General features: G+C 42.8%; 2 protein-coding genes across 5 annotated transcripts; one reads left to right on the top strand and one right to left on the bottom strand.

Annotated features, from left to right (window-relative positions):
- Nucleotides 1-394: 394 nt before the first annotated feature.
- EEF1AKMT1 (EEF1A lysine methyltransferase 1) lies at nucleotides 395-16,098 on the top strand. 4 transcript variants are annotated; one of them, XM_051638236.1, is made up of 7 exons: nucleotides 395-438; nucleotides 3,287-3,388; nucleotides 7,550-7,703; nucleotides 8,554-8,636; nucleotides 9,244-9,542; nucleotides 10,966-11,098; nucleotides 14,542-16,098. In XM_051638236.1, exons 3-6 carry the CDS (start codon nucleotides 7,554-7,556, stop codon nucleotides 11,091-11,093), a joined length of 660 nt encoding a protein of 219 aa, XP_051494196.1. In that variant the 5' UTR covers nucleotides 395-438; nucleotides 3,287-3,388; nucleotides 7,550-7,553; the 3' UTR covers nucleotides 11,094-11,098; nucleotides 14,542-16,098. The 4 variants fall into 4 exon arrangements, with proteins under 4 accessions (XP_051494196.1, XP_051494203.1, XP_051494190.1 ...); XM_051638243.1 differs by lacking the exon at nucleotides 14,542-16,098 and having other exon boundaries at nucleotides 8,557-8,636; nucleotides 10,966-12,654; XM_051638230.1 differs by lacking the exon at nucleotides 14,542-16,098 and having other exon boundaries at nucleotides 10,966-12,654.
- Nucleotides 16,099-17,171: 1,073 nt separating this feature from the next.
- On the bottom strand, nucleotides 17,172-18,507 carry IL17D (interleukin 17D). The gene has a single exon (XM_051638264.1). It carries the CDS (start codon nucleotides 18,505-18,507, stop codon nucleotides 18,163-18,165), a length of 345 nt encoding a protein of 114 aa, XP_051494224.1. The 3' UTR covers nucleotides 17,172-18,162.
- Between the last annotated feature and the right edge of the window lie 7,042 nt (nucleotides 18,508-25,549).

Below are 25,549 nucleotides of genomic sequence, written 5' to 3'. Positions count from 1 at the left end.
GATCAAGAAACAGACCGTGGAGCTGGGCTGGCACTGCAGCCATGAGCTCACCTAACTCCAGACACAGCCACGATTGCTCAGTCTAACATGGCCAGCGGCCCATGGATATCTAGCCTGAGGTACATCTTACCTAGGGTCTCTGTGTGGAAAGAACTACCCCCAGCGCGAGTTTCCCCCGGGCCTGACCCGGCAGGAGAAGCGCTCAGGCCCTGGAGGCCCCGGACGGTGCGCACAGGTGGTGGCTCCTGCATAACCCGTGCGTGTCCATCAGCCTCCTCCTGCCGCCGAAGCCCCTCCCGCCCATCCATCCCTTCCCAGCCCCTCCCGCCCATCCATCCCTTCCCAGCCCCTCCCGCCCCCGCCCCGCCCCCGGTCCCTCCCGCGCACGCGCGCCCGGCGGGCAGGGGAGGTTCCCCGCGCGGAGGGATCCGGCGGCCGGTGAGTGAAGCTCGAAGGCGGGTGCGCGCCGGGGAGCGGGGCGTTCTGCGGCCGGGAGGCTGCGTGCCCGTCCGCGCCCCGGCGCTGCCCCTGCCCCGAGCGGGCTCCCTGGGCGCCCCTCCCCGCGGTGCCCCGGCCCGCGGTGCCCCGGCTCCCGGCCCGCGGTGCCCCGGCCCGCGGTGCCCCGGCCCGCAGTGCCCCGGCTGCCGGGGGCGGCCGTCCGCAGCCGCGCGGAGGAGCGTGAGGCGAGGGCGGGTGGGCCCGGGCGGGAGCGCCGAGCCCCGCGGCCGCTGCTGCTGCCGCCGCGCCGGGAGCGGGGCCGGGCCGGGCCGGGCCGGGGCGGGCCGGGCCCCCGCAGCGGGGTGTGTGCTCGGGCCGGCGGGAGCTCGGGGCGGTGAAATACACGAGCGATCAGGGCAGAAGGGCGTTCTTCAAAGCCGCCCGGCACTCACCTGTGGGAGGGTGGTGGTGGCTCCGAGTCGAGCCTGCTCGCCATCTGTTAATTAAACACGTCCTGCACGCTTTTTGAATCCAGGGCGACGTCTGCCTATTTAGTAAACATCTCAGTTCCCCTCTATACAGTTCTCTGAGTCACTCTGAAGCTCTGTGAAGTTTGTCACCAGTGGATTCTGCAGCTCAGCAGCACCTCGTGTGAAGAACCAGCGCCGTGTTTTCCTGAACCAGGCTCTTGCAGCCCACGCTTGCTGCTTTTCAGTGCTTACCTTGGAAAACAGCAGCTGATCTCTGCCCGTTGTGTTCCTGCCTCTCACGGCTACAGGCTCCATCACAGCCCTTCTCAGTCCTAGGCCTGCTCACTGCTTCCTCATGCACGTTCCCTTGCAAGAGCTGTTCCAGCCTCATTGCTCTTCCTGAACTTCTTCTAGTTTCAGTAGAGTGCTGTTGGCATTTTTTAGGTAAAGAAACAGGGTGTAACAACCGCATAAATGTGTGGTCATCCATACCTTAGATACTGTGTAGAGTTCTAGTCTCTGTCTCAAAAGGGCACGTTAGAAGTGTGACACAAGGATGAGCCAATGCACGGGGAGGCTTCTGTCAGCCTGTCACCGGAGTGGGAAGAGACCCTTCAGGCCAGGAAAGAGTCAGCCTGAGGTGGAGAGAGTCTGCATGAGCTTTACCATTTGCTTTCTCTTCCCACACACAGTGTTTGCGTCATGGGAAGCTAGTAGCCATGGTCACTGCAAGAAGAGGTGGTTATTCATAAAACTTCTTACCAACTGACATTATTGATTACAAAACTTTATGGTGAATTTAAGGGGTACTGGACAAGTGTTTCTTAAGAGAACTGCATTCCAAGAATAAATTACTTTAGATGCTGAAAAAACTCCTGTAGTGGAATATTGTGAAAGTCTGGAGTAGAGTGGGGAGACAGCTGCTTTTGGCCACCTTCAAGATAGAAGGATGACCAGTATCAAGGCTTGAGGATAGAATAATGGTCAGTATCAACTCTTGATCTGAACTAGTAGACAGGGACAGACACTCTCAGCACCTCTGTGTGGGTTAGTTTGGCCACCCCACCCGTTCATTGTCTGGGGATGTGGGACTTGGATCCCTCTATGCATTAAGGAGCTGAGGCTTAAGCAGAGTGCAGTACCTTGCTGGTTTTAAGGTAGGACAGGGCACATGTCCAGCCTTTCAATAACTTTCTAGCCCCTCTGAGACTTGTTCACCTCCAGGGTTGCAGCCCCTTCCAGGAAATGTTCACTATGGTGGCACACCGTTACCGTTGTCCAGGTTTTCTTGATAGGAGTTGCAGACACCACAGATGATGAGCTTTTACTGACTTTGGTGTCTTGGGAAAAATACAGACAACAATATTTAATTCCTTTTCATGCTGTCTGTCTTTAGACCCAAGTTACTCTAGAGGAAAATATTCTGAAGTTGCACATGTTTTTTATATTTTTGGTAAAAGATCTAAGGGGCTAACACCATCCTCTTCCTCTGCCCCCAGAGTGATAAATAGGATGGGTTTCCAGTTGTGTTCCGATTCCTTGGCCTTTCAATTGTTTTTCCCACCTCAGCTAAGGTTTTGTTACAGTGAGTTGATGTCTTTAGGGTACCATAATGGAATGACCATTGGGCAGAGGAGAAATATGTCCTTCTGCTTGTACAGTTTCCAAACTGTATTCCCGAGTTACGTGGGCAGCTGGGGAAGCCTGACTTACAGACATGAGTTAGGTTGACACTATTTGGCAGAGAAATGGTGGCCGGTCACCTTTGGTGCAGTGTATTGGTAAAAACTCTGAAGAAGGAGTTGTGTACTTTACAATGAGAATATTTTTGAGGTGGCTTTGCAAATGTGGAGCCCATCTCCTGCCTGCCTTCCCCCGTAGGCAAGGAGCTGCCTTTCAAGTAGTGTTGTGGATCTTGAAGGATCTGACCTCTGGAGCAAGCTATGTTTTCTGTCGTTACGGGGTGAGCAGTGGTGCATGGGCACACGAGGCACTTGTCTCAGCTGACCTGGTGACTGCAGGTTTCCAGACCTCTCTGAATAGAGGCACACAGCTACATTTGGGCATAAAGGCCATACTCTGTCTCAAGGAGTACTGATTATCATAACTTTATGATTATGGGTGGACCAGTTGTGTAGGGGACAAAAAATTGTAGGAATTTTTGAGTGACTTAATTTTTCCACAGTGTTCCTTCTAACGTGTGGTTTATTTGGGTTTTTTTCTCCACGTTAGGATTTGGGTATATAAAATTAAGAGTTTTTCATACATGACAGCTGGAAATTAATGTGAAATAGGTCTTGGGTAGACGAGGCCATGGAATCTCCTGTGCTACTATTTTCACTTGGTATTAACTCTTTTCATGTGTATTTTCTTTTCAGTGAAGAACTTTTGCTCTGTACTGATGACATTTACCTGAGCAGTGAATCAACTAGTAAGAGAGAGTGAGCTGTGCATAAGGAAAAGGACTAAGGAGCCTGCAGGTACCTCTACCCCCTCCATTCCCGGTTGTAATCACCTCAGTCTTCATGTTTTATGGGTAGACTTGGCCCTTTGGAAGCCAACAGCTTTCAAATTTGCCATTTTACCCTATGAAAGCAACCCTGCTTGTTCATGTATCCCTCCCCCTCCCTTTTTTTTTTCCCCTCCTTTCCTTTAGATGAACTTTGACTTCACCATGAGTCTCATTTTTCCAAACTCTGTATGTGGTGTTACTGAGCTGTTCTTGGGAGATCTGCTTTCTTTGTTTTGACTTTTAATTAGGTGCAAATTAAGCTAAGACTTAAGATACTTAAGCTAAGAATTAGGAGTAAAGAAGATTTACCACATTTATATTTTTAAGCCTTGTATTCTTATTAATACCAGGGTTTAACGTAGGTAATGTGACTGTATAAGCACTGTCTGTGTGTTGTGGTTTGGGCCTCACCCAGCAATGAAGAACCAGCTCCATGGCTGCTCACTCACCCCCCAGCCCTCCCCACACACACTGGGATGGGGAGAACAAAGGCCAGCTAGAAGCTCATGGGTCAAGACAAAGGACAAGGAGGGTTCTTCACTGATTAAGGTCATGGGCAAACAGACTCAACTTGGGGAAAAATAGAAATTTAATTTCACACTAATCACACACAGACAGGACACAGACAACACAAAGAGCAGGGATATGTTTGCATATGTTACCCCACCCCTCCCTTCTTCCCAGGCCCAAATCACTTTGTTCCCAGTTTCTCTCCCTCCTTCCCGTCGCGGCACAGGGGGACAGGGGATGGGGTTTAGAGTCACTTCACAGGCTGGTGGTTCCTGCTGCTCCTTCCTCCTCAGGAAGAAGGATTCTTTACAGTCCTTCCCTGCTTCCCCACGGGGTCCCTCCCATGGGAGACAGTCCTCCAGGAACCTCTCCTTCATGAGTCCTTCCCATGAGGTGCAGTCCCTCAGGAACTGCTCCAGTGTGGCTGCCCACAGAGTCACAGGCTGCCTTGGGAACAGTCACCTCCGCTGGTTCAGGGTCCTCTATGGCTGCAGTTCCAAGTCCACGGGCTGCAGGTCCACATTCACCCCTCCTGGTGCCTTCAAGGGATGCTCCACTACGTTAATCCATGAGTGCAGGGGGACAGCTGCCATCTTGCCATGGGCTGCAGGGAAACTTCTGCTCGAGCACCTCTTTCCCTCTTCTTCCTCACCAACCTTGGGATCTCCACTCTGGTACTGCTCAGCTCTCCAGCTCAGCTCTTCCTCTCTTGCTCTCTCTGCTCTCAGGTCTTACACCAGTTCTTTCATATCATAGAATCATAGGAGTTGGAAGGGACCTCTGAAAATCATCAGGTCCGACCCTTCAGCTGCAGCAGGAACACCTAGGACAGATCACACAGAAACGCATCCTGACGGGTCTTGAAAGTCTCCAGAGAAGGAGACTCCACAACCTCTCAGGGCAGCCTGTTCCAGTGCTTTGTCACCCTCACAGTAAAGAAGTTTTTCTGGATGTTGAGGTGGAACTTCCTGTGTTGTAACTTAGTGCCGTTTCCCCTCATCCTATCACAGGCCACCACTGAAGAGAGATTGGCCCATTCTTGACATCCACCCTTCAGATATTTGTAGACATTAATAAGGTTCCCTCTTAGTCTTCTCAAGACTAAACAGCCTCAGGTCTCTGATATGTTAATCACAGAGGCACGTGTGTTGTCTCTCTAATGACTCTGCCTTACTCACCTGAGCTGGGAGAGCTTTTAGTAGCTTTTTACAGGAGCCACCCTGGGACCCTCTCGTGCTACCAAAACCATGCCAGAACCAAACCAGCACGATTTGTTATGAATACCCCGAATCCCAGGGCATTCCTCGAAGGCAACCCTGTGCCCCCATGTTGCTCTCCTAGAGGGTCTGCATGAGGGCAGAGCACAGGCTGCTCCTGGAGGGACCCAGGGCCCGAGGGCTTAGGGACCCTGGGACTTTTAGTAGAGCTTAAAGGTTCCCTAAGCACCAGAGGCACCGTGGATGTCTCTGCTTTCCAGGAGGGGTAGAGAGGGGCTTTCAAACAGTAGAACTTTCTACTCGCTTGAAGCCAAAGGAATTTACAAGTCTTGTTCAAATAAACTCACTTTAATAGTTTTCAAATGTAATTCTTGAGCAGGAAGATGTCTTCATGTTGATGACCTAACTCAGTGTGTAGACAATCTTTGTGTGTTCAGAAAAATATCTTGAATTCAAAGGTGTTCTTAATAGATGTATGTAATATTTCTACCATGTGTTCTGAGTTGCCTCTCCTTGCAATCTCACAGTTAATTACTTTGTTCCTAAGGCTTTAATTTACAAACCCAAAGGACAACTATTAGAAAGTCTACTAAAAAAATGTATAGAAAAAAGATGTCTATGGCTGTAGGCCTTTTTATCTACTGAAACAATGGCTACTGCTTGATCAGCAATTTTATCTGTGAGGGTTTAATTTCATGGACCCGGGTTTAGTTCTTGCCTATTTGGGCTCACTGAACATAAAATAAAAATTTCAACTTTTGACTTAAGAACTCAAGTTTGTATCTGTTTCAGTTTCTTAGGGTCAAATCTTAGATGTGTCCTTGCCAAGGGGATAACAGCAAACCAAATTACTACATGTATGATGCACTTAATAAAAAATATAATAGCATAATAATAATATAAAAACATTATAAATACTTTTAAAGCATGTTTTATTTAAAAAAAAAAAAAAAAGGGACAAAATTACCCCTTTTGTTTTTACTAGGTAGCTTGACTCCAGAGCTCTCTTGCTTGAGGCTGATGAATGTGTGGGTCTTTAGACTCTGAAGGATTCCCTGCTTGGCCAACCCAGCCTGAGAAGCCAGCAGGTCTACTCTGGACAAGCCAAGAACTTCAATCCTTAATCACCTGTAGGTGCCCACCATGTTGGTAGAATGGCAGAGTAGTTATTTTAGTGAGCACTGAGGACTTCTCTCACAAGTTAGAGGTACCACTTTTCCAGCACGTAGCGAGAAGCTGTGTTTTAGGAAATGTCTTGCAAGTTCTGCAAGGGCAAGGGAAGGGTGGAAGGGGAGGAGCTCATCGGTTCTGGAGTTCTTGTAATGCAGGGAGTGGGGAGAAGAAAACAAGTGAACAGCTGTGCTTCCAATTGCAGTTAAGTAGTGGAGTTGCACACCGTTCAGGTGGCACACGTGTCTCTTGGTGACTCTGCACAAAGGCCCTTTCCAAGCCCTGGTAAGGACATTGCTCGTGTATTGATTCTTAGATCAGACGACGAGAAAATGGGTTTCTTGGGAGAAGAACCTTTTTGTAGTGTTCTCCAGTACTTTTACCATGCTGGGTTCCTGCGCTCCACGAGGTGGCAGTGTCTCTTGTGGAAAGGGAGGACACCAGCGCTCCAGCTTTCCCTCTGGGCAGATGCATCCTGGGCAAGCCGGTGCAGCGTAGCCCACTCCAGGAGTTCTCTGGAAACAGCAGTTTTTCCATTACATTATACACCGTGCCTCTTGGATACGAGTCATGCCCATGTTCTTACGCACAACACAAATTTTTGGTCAGTGGTGTTATCTTAGAAAAACATCTTCTTGATCTTCTTGCCTGCTTTTGTGTTTAGGTGGCTTCTGGCATTCAGTGGAATCTTTTTATAGCATGGAAGTAAAAGCCAGGTGATGGTGATCCTCGAATACTAATTTCCTTCATTTTGAGTCAGAATTATGTGACTTTTAAACATGGGAAGGAATGACCAGTAGTTACCATTATTTCTGGGAGGAGAGGGAATATTTGCTATAGGATTTACCAAATGCACTAAAGGTTTGTTGTTTTTTTCCTGCAAGCTGATACAAAAAAGGGTGCATGGATTAGGAAATCAAGAGCTGTAATGACTATGTCCCTGGAAGAATACAAGCCAAATCTGTGTTGTATAAAAGGGAACAGTGTTGCTGCTGTTCCTGAGTTCTCTCTGCAGAGATGTCATTTCAATCTGCCTCTCCCTGATTTAAGAGCTCCCAAGCCAAGGAAATATATTTTCTTTTGTTATGAGGTTTTCCAAGGTAGCCATAAGACTAAGCCTTCAATGTCCGTAGAGGTTGTTTTACCTCAGCAGAGTATGCCATTATTAAAAGCAGTCACCATTGAAAGGGGCTAATTTAATTTTTTTTTCCCCCCCTGTTGTTAATGTCTAGAAAAATGGATGATGATGATGACGACGTTCCCCAGCTTTCATCCCATGCGTTGGCTGCCCTCCAGGAGTTCTATTTGGAACAGCAGCAGAGAGAAGGCATGAAGACCTCCCAAGGGTTTAATCAATATTCTGTTGGCTCAATAGAAGAAGACTGGGTAAGAAACTAAATTTCTGTGAATGAAGCACAGTTAGAGGAATAGCCTTTACCAGGTTTCTTTTGTGATTGGATAATGAAATAAAATGCAAAAGAGGAACATTTGAGGTGTGACACTGCAGGGATATTTGCTTCAATATTCTGGGCAAAGTTTTCTGTTCCCTGTATTGGGGGGATGACAAAGTGAAATGACCTGAAAAGAGGGGATAAAGCTGCCAACAGAAGTATCTGTCCCTTCTGGAAATACTAACTCCAGCCTGGCATGTGAAGATAGTAAAAGATTCTTCCTAGAGTTTGAGAGAGACTGTGATGAGACTGAGTGATCTTCCCTTTCACATCATATTTCCTTCTGTGTTTTATTTCTTTGTTTTTGTGGATGGCTGCCTTGCTTTTTTATTTCTGACTGGCTGATACTTTATTTGTCTTTGGCTTGTTTTTTTTTTTTACTCTTCCTTTTTCTGATCTCTTTTGATTTAGTACTTTTATCTTTTATTTCATTCTATACTGTCACTTTTGAAGTTTCTTTTTTCAGCTTCTGCCAAGTAACAAAATTAAGAGCACATAAATATTGTGCATCTGCACTTTTGAACTACCCTTGTCAGTGGTTTTGCTTTACTTGGCTTTCCTGATACTGCAGTAAATGCTTTTGAAACACTCAGTGTAAGCTACATGCTGCTTGTTGCTGGATTACAGAAATAAAAAAGCTATCAGTAAATAAGTCACCTTTCCAGTGTTTCTATTTGTGAACAAAAAAGCTGCTATGGATTTTGGTTTTCTTCAAATATGACTCACCTAATTGTACATAGTACAGTCAGAGGATTTGATGTTGTTTGTCATGTCACCTTCCTCAGCAGCTGAGCCAGTTTTGGTACAGTGATGAAACTGCATCACGCCTGGCTAATGAAGCGGTGGTGGCAGCTGGAAAAGGTGGCAGGTAGGTTTTAATAATTACATTGTAGATTTAGCATGTCTTGCTGTAAATACTGTGTTTCTACTCTGTGGCCCGAGCGTGCAGTTTATTTCATTACTCGTTGTACTTCAGCTTTGGTCAACTGAAGTGTTGCAGAAATGCTTTGTGATTCTTTAGTTATTAGTTCATACTGATCTTACCAGTTAGCATTTCATTGAATGCTGTAGACTCTGCCTTGTAAAAGTTTACTATTAATCTTCTTATTTTTTGAGAAATACAAAGAGCTCCAGAGCATATCAATTGTTTGTAATTCTGTTTTTATGTTTCTGTAGAACAGATGGAAAAACTTGGTTTTCTTCTTATTTCTGTAAGGAGTAATTTTCAAGTGTATTTCCTTAGTGTTCTAAAACCAGGTTTTCTCTCTAGTTAATCTTAAGGTTCTTTGTGCAGCATGAAGGCTGAATAGGTAATGGCTTTAATATTTATCTTATTAAATTAATTATTCGTTCAAATGGAGGAAGAATAGCTTACGTTTTTGGGACTCAAGTTTAAAGTGTTTTCCCAAAGCAGCCCTGAGGACTGCTGTAGAGGTTTTTTTGTTGTTGTTTGCCTTTTAAATGAATATTCCTAGTTATTGTCTCTTTTTCAGGATAGCCTGTGTTAGTGCACCAAGTGTGTACCAGAAACTGAAAGAACAGGATGGGGAAGATTTTTCAGTGTGTATCCTGGAGTATGACAGAAGGTTTTCTGTATATGGAGAAGAATTTATCTGCTATGATTACAACCAGCCTTTGAACTTACCTGAAAATCTCCTGCCACACAGTTTTGACATCGTAATAGCAGATCCACCCTATCTATCAGAGGAGTGTCTTCAAAAAACTGCAGAGACCATCAAATACTTAACAAAAGGAAAGATTCTGCTTTGTACAGGTATAATTAATAAAAATATTAGGTCACCATTAAGTGTCTTTTCCTCTCTCTGAAAAGATAAACTTACTAAAGTGAGAAAAGTACTATCTCAGTAATACTGATTTGTTATTAATTCGAGGGTGAATATGCATCCTAAGCTTCTTACTGGAATATTTTAGTTCAACCTTTATTTTAAACTGAAGGCATGTGTTTTTTAATAGTTAAAGTCAGTTCTTCTTTCAGTGTGGCATTATGAATTTTACTAAATGTTTAAAGAATTCAAAGATCATCCTGCAAAGGTCCAGAATTTATTAATTTTTTTTGGTGTAAAAAGGCCCCTCTATCATTGCAATGATTGAATTCTGGGTCTGAGAAACCTAGGTGCAACTTACTGTTAATGTCTTGCTGCATAACCTTATTCATTTGTGATTTTCTCCACGTCAGTAGCTGCAGGGAGCTGCAGCTGCCACATACTACCTGGCACCTAAGGTGAGCTAAGTAGAAAAAATGACAAATAGGTTGGAATGGCCAGTAAAGTGGGATGATTTTAGCCAAGTCCTATCCTTACAGGTAAACATAGAAACCGAATGTGAGTCAATTCTGCCACTGTGATCCAAGTAAGGAGATTTTAGGCACTGAAATGCAGCAAGAGAAATAAAAAAACCAGTGATAAGAGCAGTGAAATGGGAAAACTTACCAACTATAGTTGCAGGTCCTTCTTTATGAAGATGCACTTGCTGGTTTAAGAAGTGATGAGTATCTGCCTTAGTCATGGTGTTTCTTAAACTGTAATCTTGTGACAAGGCATCTGAAGACATCCAGGAAACTTTTGTGAAAAAACAAATGACAAAACCCCTCTGTACATACAATTTGAGGGAAGTCAACAAGCAGGCAGAATGAAGAAAAATTAAGATCATACATGGCCATAGAAATCCTACTTCTCTGTTAAATTGCACATGACAGTCATGCACATGGATGGTTCTCAGAATTCTTTTCCCTAAAATGGATGGGTTGCCCTTCAGTTTCCAAAGTTTGAGAAATGCTGCTCAAGGAAGTGACTTTTCAGTCTGTAGCTGCAAATACCACACTGCTGCTTGTTTAATGTGATCTGTTTGCATTTCCCATGGCTCCCTACCATGTACTTTCTTTGGCATGTAGCAAGGAGGCTGTGCTCAAGTTTCTGTTTGCTATAAAACAGGCACTGATCTTACCCTCTACCTAATTTTATGAAACTTACCTGACATTCATTTCCTTGGGACATGTTCCATTCTTTCAAATTTATTTTAAGTTTTCCAATAGATTCAGTTGTTAAATACAGTGTAGCTGCTTTAAGCCTTGTTTCCATAAAAAAAGAAGGCTCTGTGTTTAAGTATTTGGGAGGAGCTATTAAAGGCTGAACGTTCTGTTACTGTTTCCTCATCAAATGCTAATATTTTTGCTGCAGGTGCAATCATGGAGGAACAGGCAGCAAAGCATCTTGGTGTGAAGATATGCAAGTTTATTCCAAAACACTCTCGAAATTTAGCCAATGAATTTCGGTGTTACGTGAACTATGCTTCTGGACTGGACTGATTCTTGTAAGAAGATCTACAGTTTTTTCAGTCAACCTCCTTTCTGTTTTTTATCAGTGATTCCACATTTCTCAATGCTGAAATATTCAGCTCCAAGTACTGTTTTCTGGGCTGGCTTTAATCAATGCAGTGTGACACCATCTCCTTTTAAAATGTACAAGCATTGGCAGCTACTGTGTTTTGTATTTTACCTATTAGGTAAATAGGGACCAAACAATGCAGGTGCTGGATAATGGGAAATTCTCTGATAGAGTTTAGTTCTAACTGGTAGTTTTTACCGTTCAAGGACTCTTCAGTGATCTCTCTGAAGTGACTTTTTAACTGGTTGGCTTATAAGGACACAGAGGTGCTTGCCTTGTAGACATCAGAATAGTCATAGCATCAGCACTGATGACTTGGTCCCTGGTGGATGGTTGAAAGAGCATGAATAGTGATCTCCTTTCAGTCTTGAGAGATGCTTCCTTAGTAAAAGGATTGAGATATGTTTGTTCTAAATGTGTCACTTGTTTTCAGATTCATTATCCAGCAAGCTGCTGTTTTTATAGCTAGATGAGAAAACAGCTCTCCTTCTGAGGAGGCCTCTCCAGTTGCTTTTAATAACAATCAGAACTACCTGCCAGTTGTTAAGTAAGATATGACCTACTCTCCACTATTGTTGCCAGACTGGCTTTTTTAATACTTCTGGTTATTGTCTCGCCCTTTCTCTAAAGTTATGTCACAAACCCAGACTTTCTTTTTGTAAAAGATAAGATCTATTTTTGTCATCACTTACCACCACATAAGCCTGTACTAGAGAAAAAATCATGTCAGTTGTTCAACATCTCTTTAGAGAGTACAGTGCCTTTATTTTAATGTTCTTGTGTTACAGCAATAAAAAGTCACAAGCTTTTAAAACACCACACAACCAGGCTCTTCTATTTACTAATTAAGCTAATCTCCAGAGGGGGTACAAACCTTGTGTCTTCTTAAGAATAGCACAAGAAGGATTTCCCCATTAGAGAAGGCTTTACTTTCATGAACAATCCCATATATTAGTGAGGCCAGACCACCTGAAATACAAAGTAATTGCTAAATAAAAAAGCAACACATCAGCCAGGTCTTTTGTTACTGCTTCAGACTGTGTTCATGGGTTCTGACTTGGAGTTACTGCTGGTTATGGAGTACTTATCTAGTGATGTGACCAATTGCTACTAGATGGTCTGTTAAATCTTGAATCTTAATGGATCTGATTAAATGGAGTGTCTGATTTTTACCGGATTTCATTATCAAGAGATAATTCACAGGTATGTCGAGTTTGTAGTTACAAGGACAGGCTTTTTTTTCAGTTGCCCAGTTTATCTTTGCCTCCTGTTCCACAGACAGCAGCAGAGCAGAACAAAAAATCATAAATTTATGCCATGCTTTTGGGATAGTAGAGATTTTTGTTAACCAGGAATTTTTGGAACTAGTTTTGCCAAACCTTTTGACTACACTACTGATGTATTTTTGGGTGAAAGCTGATTCATAAATTCCAAGGCACTCATCAGTTTTATCAGCTATAAATCTGTTACACAAAACATAAATACTTGTCTTTATGTGCTGTATTTATATATTGGGGTTGTGTAAAAAACTAACAAATGCTGCCTCTACAAAATGAAGCACTTAAAATGAAGTATTAAGAAATGTATTTTGTGGTGAGATAAACCTCATTAAGCTTGTAGGACAAACATTTGATGAGGTAGGGATAATACTCATGTTTCTGTGCATTTCTGCTGTTTGGATGTGGATTTTTCCCATCTGCTAGAAAAAGCAAATGAACAGAAATAACATAGATAGAATATAATCCTCTCTCAGCACTCAGAGAATCATGCTTCCTGAGCTGGACACAACACTGGTTCATAAATACCTGTTCAAGCTACTGTGGCCCTCTTCCCCACTTCCCACTTCCTAAGGCTTTTTATCTCCTGACATTTTAAATCTGCTGTTTCCTCCTTCCTCTCTTCACACTGAGTGTTCCTGAGGTTCATGATAACAGTTTTCTTTCTCTTTGACAAGCCTGGGTTTCTATCAGAATGGTAACAGGTATTGTTAAATGAGAAAAGTGCAGCAGAGGAGCTTGCAGGTACAACAAAGACAGGGCTCTTCTGTGAGTCTCTGTGAGCCCATGGCTGATACAGGTTGGCCTTTCAAATCAAACACTGTCCTTGCTGCTGAGCCCAATAAAGCCAGAATGCCCCCCTGAAAATGACTGGCTACAGGTGACACACAGCTAGGTTTAGCTGTTTTTTTTTTCAGGAGGCTACACCATTATTTTGATGTGGTCAGTTTCCAAATAAGAAAGCAACCCAGAATGTCAAATGCATAGGTATCACCACAAGCCTGTGCTTTACAACTGTAAACTTCTATGTTTATTACCTCAATGTCTTGCACACAAAGCAGATGGAGACAATGAAGTAACTCCTAAAGCTTTATTTTTAACTACATAGACTTCAAGTTGAACAGGTATGATTGCCAGAAGGGAAGATATTTGCCCCCCTGACACCCACCTAAACTAAAACATGCTGTTAAAATACAAGCTTCACTTATGTTGCTGCTTTGTTATTAATTCCTTCAGTTGTCTGCTTAATTTTGCTAAATATGTGTTGTTGGGCATTCTGTAACAAAATACAACTTCACTAACTTAATTGGAGTCCTGCTCCAGAGAGATCTTAGAGCACCTTCCAGTACCTGAAGGGGCTACAGGAAAGCTGGGGAGGGGCTTTTCATCAGAGAGAGCAGTGATAGGACAAGGGGTAATGGTTTTAAACTGAAAGAGGAGAGATTTAGGTTAGACATTCAGGAATAAATTCTTCACCATGAGGGTAGTAAGGCATTGGAATAGGTTGCCCAGGGAGGCTGTGGAAGCCCCCTCCTTGGAGGTGTTTAAGGGCAGGTTGGATGGGGCACTGAGGCATCCTGGCCAGTGAAGGGGCAGTTTGATCTAGATAATCTTTAAGGTCCCTTCCAACCCAAACAATTCTACAATTCCATTATTCTATGACCTTTCTTAAAAAAAGTACACCATTCAGCTGTACCAAGAAACGCAGTTAACCAAGAAAATAACTGCTACTTCTTGCATGTAGGTCAGACAGCTTTGAAAAGAGGCACTGTGGAGATGCACGATCATGAAAGAGGGTACATGTAACTCTTTGTAGATGCACCCAACAGAGCAGCTCGTTGTCCACTGGCTTTCCACTTAAAAGCCTGGTGAAGGCAGGCAGCTGCCCAAGCAGAGCTGACTAGCAGCATTCACGGCCTTCATCTATGATAGGAGTTAAACTGTTTTTGTCCTACTTGTTTCAAAGGAAGTAGCTGCATTTCTGAGAAGCCTGAAAGTCACAAAAATTTGTAGTGAATTTGTACTTTCTGCCTTCACAGTAATTCTAAGAAACATTGTGTGATAGCAAAAAATCTCTTTTTTTCTGTAATAGGATTATGAAAAGCACCACCAGTGTCAAGTAGTGATTGGCTTGGCTTACTGTGGATGTGTCAGGGATGGCCCTTCTATTGGAACAGACTTTGGTGAAGTACTATCACCGTGCTGCCAGTTCTTGTTCGCTTAGAGCTGCAGATCTCCATTATCCAGACTGACACCTCCAGGTACTGACAGTCTAGTAAACCAAAACAAGCATCTCAGGGTTTTCTCTGCCTTTCTGCATTATATGAATTTTCCAACCTATCTTAAGTGATACTACAGAGAAGAAAATAATCTCTTTACCAATGATACTGTTCTGTGTTTTATGACTCCTAATGTATTCCAGGGACAACCTCACTGAAGGAAAAGATTTTCCTGGCACAACAAAAATTTTCTCAAATCAGCTGCAGCTGCCAGATATTTTCAGCTTTGAATTGTTTGCATTTATTGGGCCTGGAGTTGGTTCAATGAGGCATTTCATGTCTGCCTTGTGTCAACAGTTTGTGAGCCTTGAAGCAACTCCAGTGACCCCCTTCCTCACATGTGAAGTGGAGGCACGGCTGCAGCAGCTGTGACCAGAGGGCTAGAAGCTGGAAAATGTCACACCTCAGTTGAAGGGAAACTGATACAAACCCATGATGTGATGATCTCTAAAAAAAAAAAATAAAGATTGCAAACAAATGCAAGCTACATAAAATACTCAACCTTCTCTATATGAGAAACATGGAGAGGGTTTATATATGGAAGGATATTTTGAAGGTTAAAAAATGTTTGTGTAGCTAATAGTTCTTGATGTTAGGTATTAACAAACAGCTGTTCACCAACAAATTATGAAACAGTTGCTCACTCTAAAACATAAACATAGCTTTTAACAGACACCTAGCTGGAAAGCTGGATTGGGAAGCAAACTAGCTCAGCTAAAAAGTCTGTCACACAAGAGGGTGAGGATTAAAAAAGGGAAATAGGCTGCTGAGAAAAAATAACATGAGGTTGCCTGTAACCATGGGAAGCTTTCTGCACTCACTGCAGTAGGACCAGAAGTGGTCCTACTTCTGGCAGAAGTAGAAGGCAGTTGCCAACATACAGCACAATCTATCAATCCACTGAGGTTTTGCAGTTCTCTAACACTTTCAGTCATCCAATTCCTGGAGCTATATGTAAAGCATCTGTTTTTCTGGATTGGTGAAACTGAGTGTGTTCCATTTACCTGATCTTAGCCTGCGACTCCCAGGAATTCTCAGAACATGCTCTAGTTACTTGAAAACCTCAAATTGAGTCTTTAATTTATACCTGCTGGATAAAAGAGCTCCAACAAAGTGTTTTTTGTTGTGTTGTGGGGTTTTATTCGCAACATCATGCAAATAAATCTATGTGCTCTAGTAACTAATATGTTGCAAATGTGTGTAACAAAAGTGTGTGGGCAGCGAGGTGAGTTTTGCAGTGTTTAGCCAGAGCTGTAGCTGGTAGCCTTTCTGGGTATTTATTAAATGTTGAGGGCTGTGTGGTTTGCACTGCTTTTTTCTTGTTGTTGGGGTGGTTTACTGCCTTTTACTATTAAAGACTTTGCCTCCTATGCTGTGGAGTCTGAAGGTCCAACTTCACCCTGTCTGAAGTGTGTGTGTGTGTGTCTGTGTGTGTAGAAAAAAACAACTGAGTAGTGAAACCATGAGAGGACAGACTGCTGAAGCATCATCTGATGCAGTGTTTCTGCAGTTTAGCGGGTCTGCCTCCCATTAGAGCCCCTCTATCTTTACCATTTCCCTCTTCTCAGAGGGTGAGTTCTTCTTCCACGTCAGGAGGAAGGAAAAGTGGATGTAATTGCTGCAAGTACTTACAATCTCCAGGGAACAAGTAACTACCTTTACTTGCTGGCAGCAGCTACCCAATGAGCTGTTCTCCAAGTAGCATAAACACTTTGTGACCTTTGAACCCTCCTTTGAGAATCCCCTTGAGGCAGAAGCATCGCAGTTTGAGGAAACAGATTTGAAGACAAGCAGAACAGTGGAAAAGCACTGGCACACCACTGGTATAAATGCCAATCTGACATTGTGGTGGGGATCTTTTATTGGTTTCTGGAGCTCTTGAAGTTGTTTTAGGCTTTGAAAGAAGCCACACAGATTGCACTATAAAAATACTGTTTAGTATACTAGACTGAATCATAAAGAGCACAGTCAGTAATTACGCATCAGGACAAGGAGTCATACAATTTTCATTCTCCATTTAACTTGTTAATTCTGTTTAGCTCAGAGTCTTCCCATTCTTCATCTAACATCATTCCAAAGGAGCGTGTGCTTGTGTAGTGTAAGGATTTTCTCCACTACAGATTAAGCTAAATTTTCAGATTCTTGAGGTAGCAAATACCTTGCTGCGTATGGTGTTTACTCTTTTTTGTAATGATTTTGCAGTCATGATCCTTCAACTATATAATATATTCTCAGAGATTCATCAGCTTTGGTCATTGTGGCCCTCTGGTGCCTCCTGACTATCATTCACCAGACTGAGTCAACTTGCAGTCCCTTGTTCTGGAAATGGAAGGTTTTGTGTATCTAGGGTTTCTCATTAGGGCTTGCCATCAAGCTCCTGTAAGCTGCAAAGATGGAAGACTGCTCTTCCACACACCAGCATCTTTTACAGGTGATTGCCTGTTATGTGTAGCATAGGGAAAAATGAGTAACACCAACTGTATAAATCAGTTGATTTTAACAAGTCTGGATTGGCTGGAACTCATCTCAATGACCCCTGTAGCATCTGTAGTTAAGAGCTTGCCTGTTTATTTATCTCCATTGTACCTGGAATGAAGCCTACACTTTGTACTTTTTTTTTTTAATGGGGAATCTCTTCTCATAACATGGAAAATATTTTGTCCTTTCAACTGTACAATACAGTTTTGTCACAAGGAACAGTTACACAGTTCATGATGAATTAAATGTAAACCAGAATTCTTGGGACTCAAACTATTTTGTCTAGTTTATATTTTCTGAGCAATTAGACTTACTCCAGTGCAGTTGTACAACAATCTAGCATACTTTTCTCAATACTTTTGTACCCTTAGCAATTTGGCAAGTTTAAAAATAGCAGACCTGTAGAGTATTGTTTCATAATTGACTCAAACTCAGCAAAGGTTTCCTTGCTGTATAAAGATGTAAAAGTCAAGAACACAGCTTGGGGTTAAGATATGCAGTATAAAGGAAGGCTCTCCCAGCCCCAAAAATTATCCTTTTTAACTGCTGATTTGGCACATGTATGGCAGCTATGTGATTTTTATATGTGAGTATTTAAAAGTAGAGTATAAGATACGCCTTAAAAATATCTACAACCAGTAGTCTGCTATAGTAATAGCTAGCATGTCTTACAGTTGCATTATTTTCTAAAGTTTAGTGTGAATAAGCGAGGATAAAATGCGCTGCTCTAAGAAAAGCAAAAAAAGCTACACTGGAATTTGCAACAAATACTTACATGAACTAAGTAAGTTCTTAATATGAATCTGAGCGACTGGACAGAACTTTCCATCTTACAACTGAAATAACTGGAAGTAGAAAAAGAGGGTAAGTCAATGTGTCTGCTGCTGTGGTGCAGCTTCCTGAGGTGGTGAAATGATGATGTGAAGCCAACACTGCCACATGAATCTATACAGTCCTCATTCTGACGACGGCTTGTTCTGGCTTACCAGCAGCTTCATTTCTTGCTTATCTATGCTGGAATTTACACTTTCAGCCCCTTTGTCTTGCTCAGGGACACAGGTGCAGCCCACCGGGATAGTGACGTAGTCCTCGGTGTAGACGTAGCGGCCGCCGGCGCAGGACGCGGAGCGGCGCAGGATGACAGTGGGCATGTACACCGGGGTGCTGCGGAAGTGGAAGTCCTCCTCCCCAAAGGTCCCCATCAGGCAGCCTTTGCACAGGCAGTAGGCTTCAGGAATGTATTTAGGATACCTTGTGGGGTCATACGAAATCCTACGGGGAAGAAAAGAGTAAAGATTCATTAGTATCTCTAAAAGCACGTATATTCCTCTGGAAAACATGATTATAAGGTGATTTGACCATAGCATTTGTATAATGTGTTTGTTTTCTTTGCCAGGAAAAACAGCTGCAGCTGTTGCTGTCTGGCTTCTTATTTGTAAAGAAAACTTACAGAACTGATCAGGTCCTACAGTGCACACTGAAGTGACTGGCTTTCTAAAATATGGGATCCAGGGGTTTAAGCACAGTAACTTTTGCATTTTGGACTGAATGGGTAAACAGAACTTTGAAAAAGACACCTGGCCATTTCCAAAGTTTTGATCTGCCTTGAATTCTTAAAAAATTGATTGGTACAAATCCTTGTTACAGAGTCTCAGAATCATCAGAGTTAGAAGGGACCTCTAGAAATCACCCAGTCCACGCACCCTGCTAAGCAGGGTTGCCTACAGCATTATAACATTATTATTGTTGAAACTACAACATGGTGGTTTTAAATGTTATAATTTAAAATAGAATTAAATTGTACTAATTTTTCTGCAGTTTGTCCTCCCTGGTATACCTGGGGGTTATAAAGGTGCCTTCCTCTTGAAAGCAAAACACTATTATTTCTTTAATTTAGCTCCAGTCTCATCTTCTAACCACAGAAGAGTACCTTTTGCATGCCCACACTGAAATAAATGGTAAAGTTACTGACTTCTCTGCCCTCTCCTGCTACATTCTGAAGTAAAGCATTGCTCCAAAGCTTCAAGAAAATAGCCTCTTACTTTTTGTGTCTTACAGTTTGTTGTTTAACACTTTATTTTTGCTTATTAATGCCCTGTCTCTGGAAATTTCTAATTAGCAGGAGCTGGAAAGCTTGTAAGCTAAGCACAGCTTGGACCAACAAAGTCCAAGCTCCAACATTCATCTCTGGATGTTGCTGGATGCAAAAACAAAGATATGCTGCTATGGTCTCAAGTCATACAGATCCTGGCTGACCTATAGCCATTCTTTTTAGTGAAGAGAGTAAAAGTTGATAAAGTCAGCTCATTTTTTGAAAGGAAAGATGAAGTACACAGCAGAGTGCACATACTGGAGTGTGTAGCCACACTGCTTGTTGTGGTGGTGGTGCATTTATTGCTTTGTTCTTTAACCACTTTTCCTGCTTCTACAGGAAGTAATTGCTGGGCATGGCTGTAACGTGTACATTATTAGAACTGTGTGTCATTCTTCTAGGAATGATGTTTGCTCCCTCCAGAAAAGGATGATTTTTTAAAATATGTTTAACTCCTACGCCAGCTGTCCTCTGTGTACCTGTAAGCTTCCTCCACTCACACTGTTCACAGAATCACAGAATCATCATGGTTGGAAAGAACCTCTGAGATCACAGAGTCCAACTGTCAACAGAAAAAAACCCCAAACAAACACAACCAACCACACACACTCCATCAAAAAACACTCACAAAACCCCTCACAACTTCGGCCATTAGAGCATGCCCTGAAGTGCCACATCTACATGTTTCTTGAATACCTCCATGGATGGTGACTCCACCACCTCCCTGGACAGGCTGTTCCAGTGCCTGACCACTCTTTCAGTATAGAAATTCTTCCTAATATCTAATCTAAACCTCCTCTGCTGCAACTTCAGGACATCAGGCCATACAAAACTGTTACAAAACCAGCCCTGCTTCTGCAATGGTTGCACTGTCCAGCTGGAGAGGGACAAGAGGTCCCTCTTTGGCTGGAGAAGCATTCAGCCCAGAAGTGCTGCCAGCCACCTCTTGGTGCTCCTCCTGCAGAGCCCATCTCCCTTCGGGAGGATGCTGACCCCGAGTACGTGATCAGAAGCACTCACCCACCTGTCAGCTAACAGAAAACCCTTTTCTGCCCCTTCCCCCTGCTCCTCCTTTCACACAATAGATGGTTAGACCTACACATGGTGCATAGCAGAACCATCCTACAGGCTGCTACTGGCACACAGAGAGCGTGAAGACACATTGGGAGGTCACCTAGTCCAAATGCTCCATCAGGCAAGCTCAGATGCATTTCCCTGTGTTTTTCCAGCCTGTTCTTAAAATCCTCCAGAGGAGACTCCCAGCCTGCCCAGAGGCTCTGTTGCAGTATTTCACTGGCTCTTTATTTGGCAAGTTGTCCTAATAGTGAAGCTGAGAATTTTTTTCTTGCAAACTAAATAAATAATTTCACATGTTTGGATAGGAAATTACAGCAGCTGAGCCTAAAAAACAGAGTAACAGTCAGAGATTTTATATGAGAGAATGTTCAAGCTTGTGATGTTTACTGTGATGTACTGCAAAACAGTAAAAATTCTTGCACTGGGTTTTAAACTATCTTCTACTTGGGATCAGGATAGGACCACCACATAGTAGATTAAGTGGGGCAACTACATATGAAAAATTAATAAATTAAATAGTCATCATCAATATAATTATTTAGGGAGTGATACAAAATGAGCATACAATACTGCTCCCCTCCCACAGCAGTTTTGAAAACAACCAGTTTTGAAAAACACAATGGACTTAAAGTGATTCCTAAATTGTGTTTCCCAGAACCGCATCAGAGTTTGTACCACTTCCTTGCCTATCAAACCATTAGCCTCTTATCTTTTCAGGTGGTCTCTGAGGTGAGGTTTCAGCTGTGGAACAGGCAGCCTCCATCTGCCTTGTGCTGTGATTACAGTCACTTCTAGTCAGCAAAATCTGCACTTGCCAAAACAGGCAGCCTAGCTCTCCCTCTTGCCTCCGCCCTTGGATTGATGCTAATGTTCTGGTCATAGGACAGATCAGGGAACTCATTCAACTGAAAAGTAACCTCATCAAAAGCTGGATTTTGGTTCTTCAGCTGCCTTGCCACATATACACAGAGCGCTACACAAACAAGCTAGTGTGAACAAGCAGCTGTAGATGGGGGCAAAAGGGAGCTGCCCTTTCCACAAGAAGCAGCACCAGTTTCTCAGGTTAAAACTAACCAGGAATCATAGCTATAGCCAAACATAAACTCAGTTATTCTGTCATCCAAGAAAAGAGACTTGGGGTTGGGTTTTTTGTTTGGTTGTTTGTTTTTGGGGTTTTTTTGTTTGGTTTTTTTTCCAATGGCCATACAATCTGAATCTTTGTCTTTTTAAGGAATTTGTTTTCCACAAAGAAACTGCAGTGTTCTCACAGCCAGACATCTGTCATGGCACAGATATTTTTTGCAAAGGTTCTCTGTCCCATTTATACTTGCTTACTTTCCCCAGGAAATACCTTCATGTTTCAGGATCTCACACCAATGTGAAATAGAACGTCTGGTAGCCAGCAAAAGGAGAGAAAGTGGAATACAGGCTTTTCTCCCATGATACGTTCCCATTTCAAACTCAAGTGTGAAGTGGTAGATTGTTAAACATACCATATGTCAAGTCACTGGTATTTCCTCTACTGTATTATCTCTAGCACCTGGTTTATGATGTTACTGGAAAGCAAGAACATGCTTCTGGACACAAACATATGAGTTTTCACTAATAACAAGAGAACACTGTCATCGGAATTGTCGTCTACAACAAGCTTCCTCTTTGATTCCCATGTGGCAAAAGTCAGGAATAAGTGAGGGGTTTTTTGGAGGGATGGTGTGGTTTTCTACCTTCTATAGAAAAACTTCTTGCATTGCTAACTTTACTGTGGATACCCGTGCTCCATCATCTGAGGACTGGATGGAACTAGGGAGGACGGCCCCAAATATGTATCCAAAATATAGACGTGGTTTTGGCATCCAGATTGGAACTTTAAGGCTAAACACTAAAAGGAATGCCTCCTGAAATTAAACACTGAACTCAGATGTCACTAAACTCTGGAGCCATATCCAAGGTTCTGCATCTTCAGCTCAAACCTGTTAAGAAAGGCCATATAACTAAAGCCTCACCTTTCTAGGCAACCCAGCCTGATTCGGGTCTGACCTGCTAACAAACATCAGTGACCTAGCTGCGTAAATGCAGTTGAGTGACCTGCTCCCTCTGTTGTATTGAACATAATCACTCTGGGCTTGTAATGATCACAGCCTCAGCTTCTGGAATTGGATGCATCTCCATGACTCCAAGTACTACAAGTCATGTTTTTATGTCTTCTCTTAGAATGGGGCAAACATGTTTGATCAGGTTAATTAACTTGATAAAACACATACTCCAATTTCCCACTCTTTCCTGAAAGTAGTGAAAGATGCACCTAGCTGGACACAACAGAAGCAGCTGGGAAGACTGGTGGAGAACCAGAGAAGTGCAACTTGCCCCTGGCACCCAAGTGTTCCCTGCATCCTTGTGTCATTTTCTGTGACCCATGCTGCAAACTAGACAGCCCAACCATTCTGATGAGGGTTGCCCTTCTATGAGCACAGGTTACTGGTACCCAAGGCTAACTCTGCCTAGCCAGCACTCCTGATTTACAAGTGACAGCAGTGAGTTATACCGGGCTGCTGTGTTTCAGTCTGCTGGAACAAGAAGCAGGTTTGTACTCAACTGGAACTGCTAATGAAGTGTGACTAGTTCTAGGCTGCTTTTCCTTATGACCCTACAAGTGCTTTGAGAGCTCCCAGTGAAAAACAAACTTCCTGCTGTTTATGTACTAAGCCTGGAAACTCAAGAGAAAAGTTTCTGTCAGAAGTAAAACTCTTGCAAAGATTTAATCTGTCCTCTCCTATACTGCTACTTTCATACATAGTATTTTTAATAATATTATCACTTCATAGTTTTCAACCTTCCAGGTCCAGTGGGTCAGATACTGTGCTGGGGTAGGCAGATACAGCTGACTGTTCAGAAAATCACTGTTAGCACCAGGCTAACAGCTGGATGTCATCAGAAGTCTACTAAGAAGACCATCATCCCTTTACTTTGCACCCTGAAACACTTAGAGGATTAAGAGCTAACAACTTTTTTTTTTCCCTTCTTGGCGATACATTTATTTCTCTATAGCAGGTGTTCTTTTGTTCACATTATGCTTAGTTTGTTTTATATACAGCTAGTAAGTACAGTGCTTGCATGAAATAGCCTAGTGCTAACTGGTTTTCTGAAGAGTGGTACAAACGTACTCCAATAAAAAGGATAGCAGGTCCTTGTATTCCTTCCCTTGGCTGTGTCTTTGGGATGTGCACACTGTGCCACATGATAATCTTCCCTCCTGGAAAACTGTCTTGGATAAGGTTCATTGAAAGGAACACCCATCTTGTATGAATGACTGTTTTGAAAAGCACTGCAGACAAGCTTGCCTTTTACCAGAAAAGACAGACTTGCTTGTATTACTTTTATTAAGATTTTACATAGATGAGCACTAACCCAAGGATGCTTATAAACTGAAACTGATTTTTGAAAAGCAGAAAAGACAAGATGGGCAATGTTTGAAAGAGGGACTAACTGACATGGGATTTCACTATCAGATCAATGCTGACAATGAAAGTTAAATTTCTCTTCTACAGAATGTTGATTCCTAGAGACCCAAAGCTGCAAAGGATGCTGAGAAATTTTGCTGATTATTTCACCTTACTGTACAGCAGCAAATTATCTTCCACAGAAATAAATACCTCAATGCAGACTGTAAAAAGAGCTATAATATTTTTCTAGCAGTGACAATTTGCTGGATACAAAACAAAAAAAGGCATTCTCAGCCTTTCCAAATTCAAGGCTCTAAACTCATCTCTCAATCCAGTCAGTGAACCCTCAGTAAACACAGCATTAGGCCCCAGAGACAGACAGAGAAGCCGTAAGATTTGGAATCTCAGAAACAAGAATGACTTTGTGGATACACATAAAAACTTTTTGCTAAATTCATGTAGAATTGTGTTTTCAGAAAACTCTATACTCCTATAAGCAAGCTGTAAATGTTATAACCTTAAGACAAAAGAGGATAAAACTAGAGCTGATGGATACAGCTGATTAAAGAACACCACTTGTGCTCTGCAGCACCATGAATGCAATCACAAATCACTATCTGGAAACTTGCTGTTAAGTTCAGTGGGATCAGATTTTTAGACCATTACTCCAAGCTTAATGATCACACCTGGCAAATGTTTGGGCACACGTTTAAAATTAATCTCTTTTATAAGGCTCTTGTCCGTGAGCAACTTGTGTGTGCATCTCTTGAGCTGAGCTTGCAGTGGTAAAGATTCACCACTCTCACAGCTTCTGTAAATTTTAACCAGCAGAACCCATCCTGTGCTGCTGGCAGGGATCTGCAGGTGGGAGGACAACCCCTAGCACTAATTCTTGTGAAGCAGCTGTGAACCATAGCAATAGCCAAGGACCACGGCCCTTGACAGTACCTTCTTGTACAATCAGGCTTTCTGGATTTCATTGACTGCCCATCTAACACTGCTGAAAAGGACGAGCAGCTCCTGGATAGATGTCACAAACTGGCCTGATGCCCTTATGGCAGAGCTTCTGCTGCTGGCTCTGTTTTTTAAAAAACCTGGGGGACTCTTAGACCAACTTCCTGAAGTGCTGAGCAAATCCAGTATGCTCAAGGTTTCACTCCACTCAACCGACTTTGGGGAGCTCTGCTGTCTCTTTATAGCTCTGCAGGGTGAGGAGCCGTTTGGGTGATTAAACCTTGTGCCTTGAGTTATATACTGATCTCCTGAGGCCATTGGGATGGAATTTCATTATCAGGCAGATGAACTAAGATTCTTCTCCTAACTTTTGCCTCAAATACCAACTGTTGGTTGCTGCCAGCAGCAGGATCAAGGACCAGATGGATCTGTGGTGCGATGCATGTGGAACTTCTGTATCTCTGGACTGCAGTAAGCCAAAAATGATGTAAGTGTATAACCAAATTGAAGACCACGTAAGAGAAAATAAATAGCTATCAGAACAAAGGAAAGAAGCCACGTAAGGATTATCCATACTTTGACCAATTAAACCTAGTTCTTCCACACTACACAGAATTCCAAACTTACATCTGTGTAATGCAGCAGGGTGAGTATTATACACACATCTCATATTTGTCTCTTTCTCACAAGTACTGATATGAAAAAATTTCAGTTAAGTTGAATGGTCATGTGAGCAGAAGAACTACAAGAAGCAGTGTTAAACAGCTGGGAACAGGTGCC

This window comes from Apus apus, chromosome 1 (genome assembly GCF_020740795.1).
Source record: "Apus apus isolate bApuApu2 chromosome 1, bApuApu2.pri.cur, whole genome shotgun sequence".
NCBI lineage: Eukaryota > Metazoa > Chordata > Aves > Apodiformes > Apodidae > Apus > Apus apus.
The sequence above is the reverse complement of the archived record's forward strand: the minus strand, read 5'-3'. Positions and strand labels throughout refer to the sequence as shown.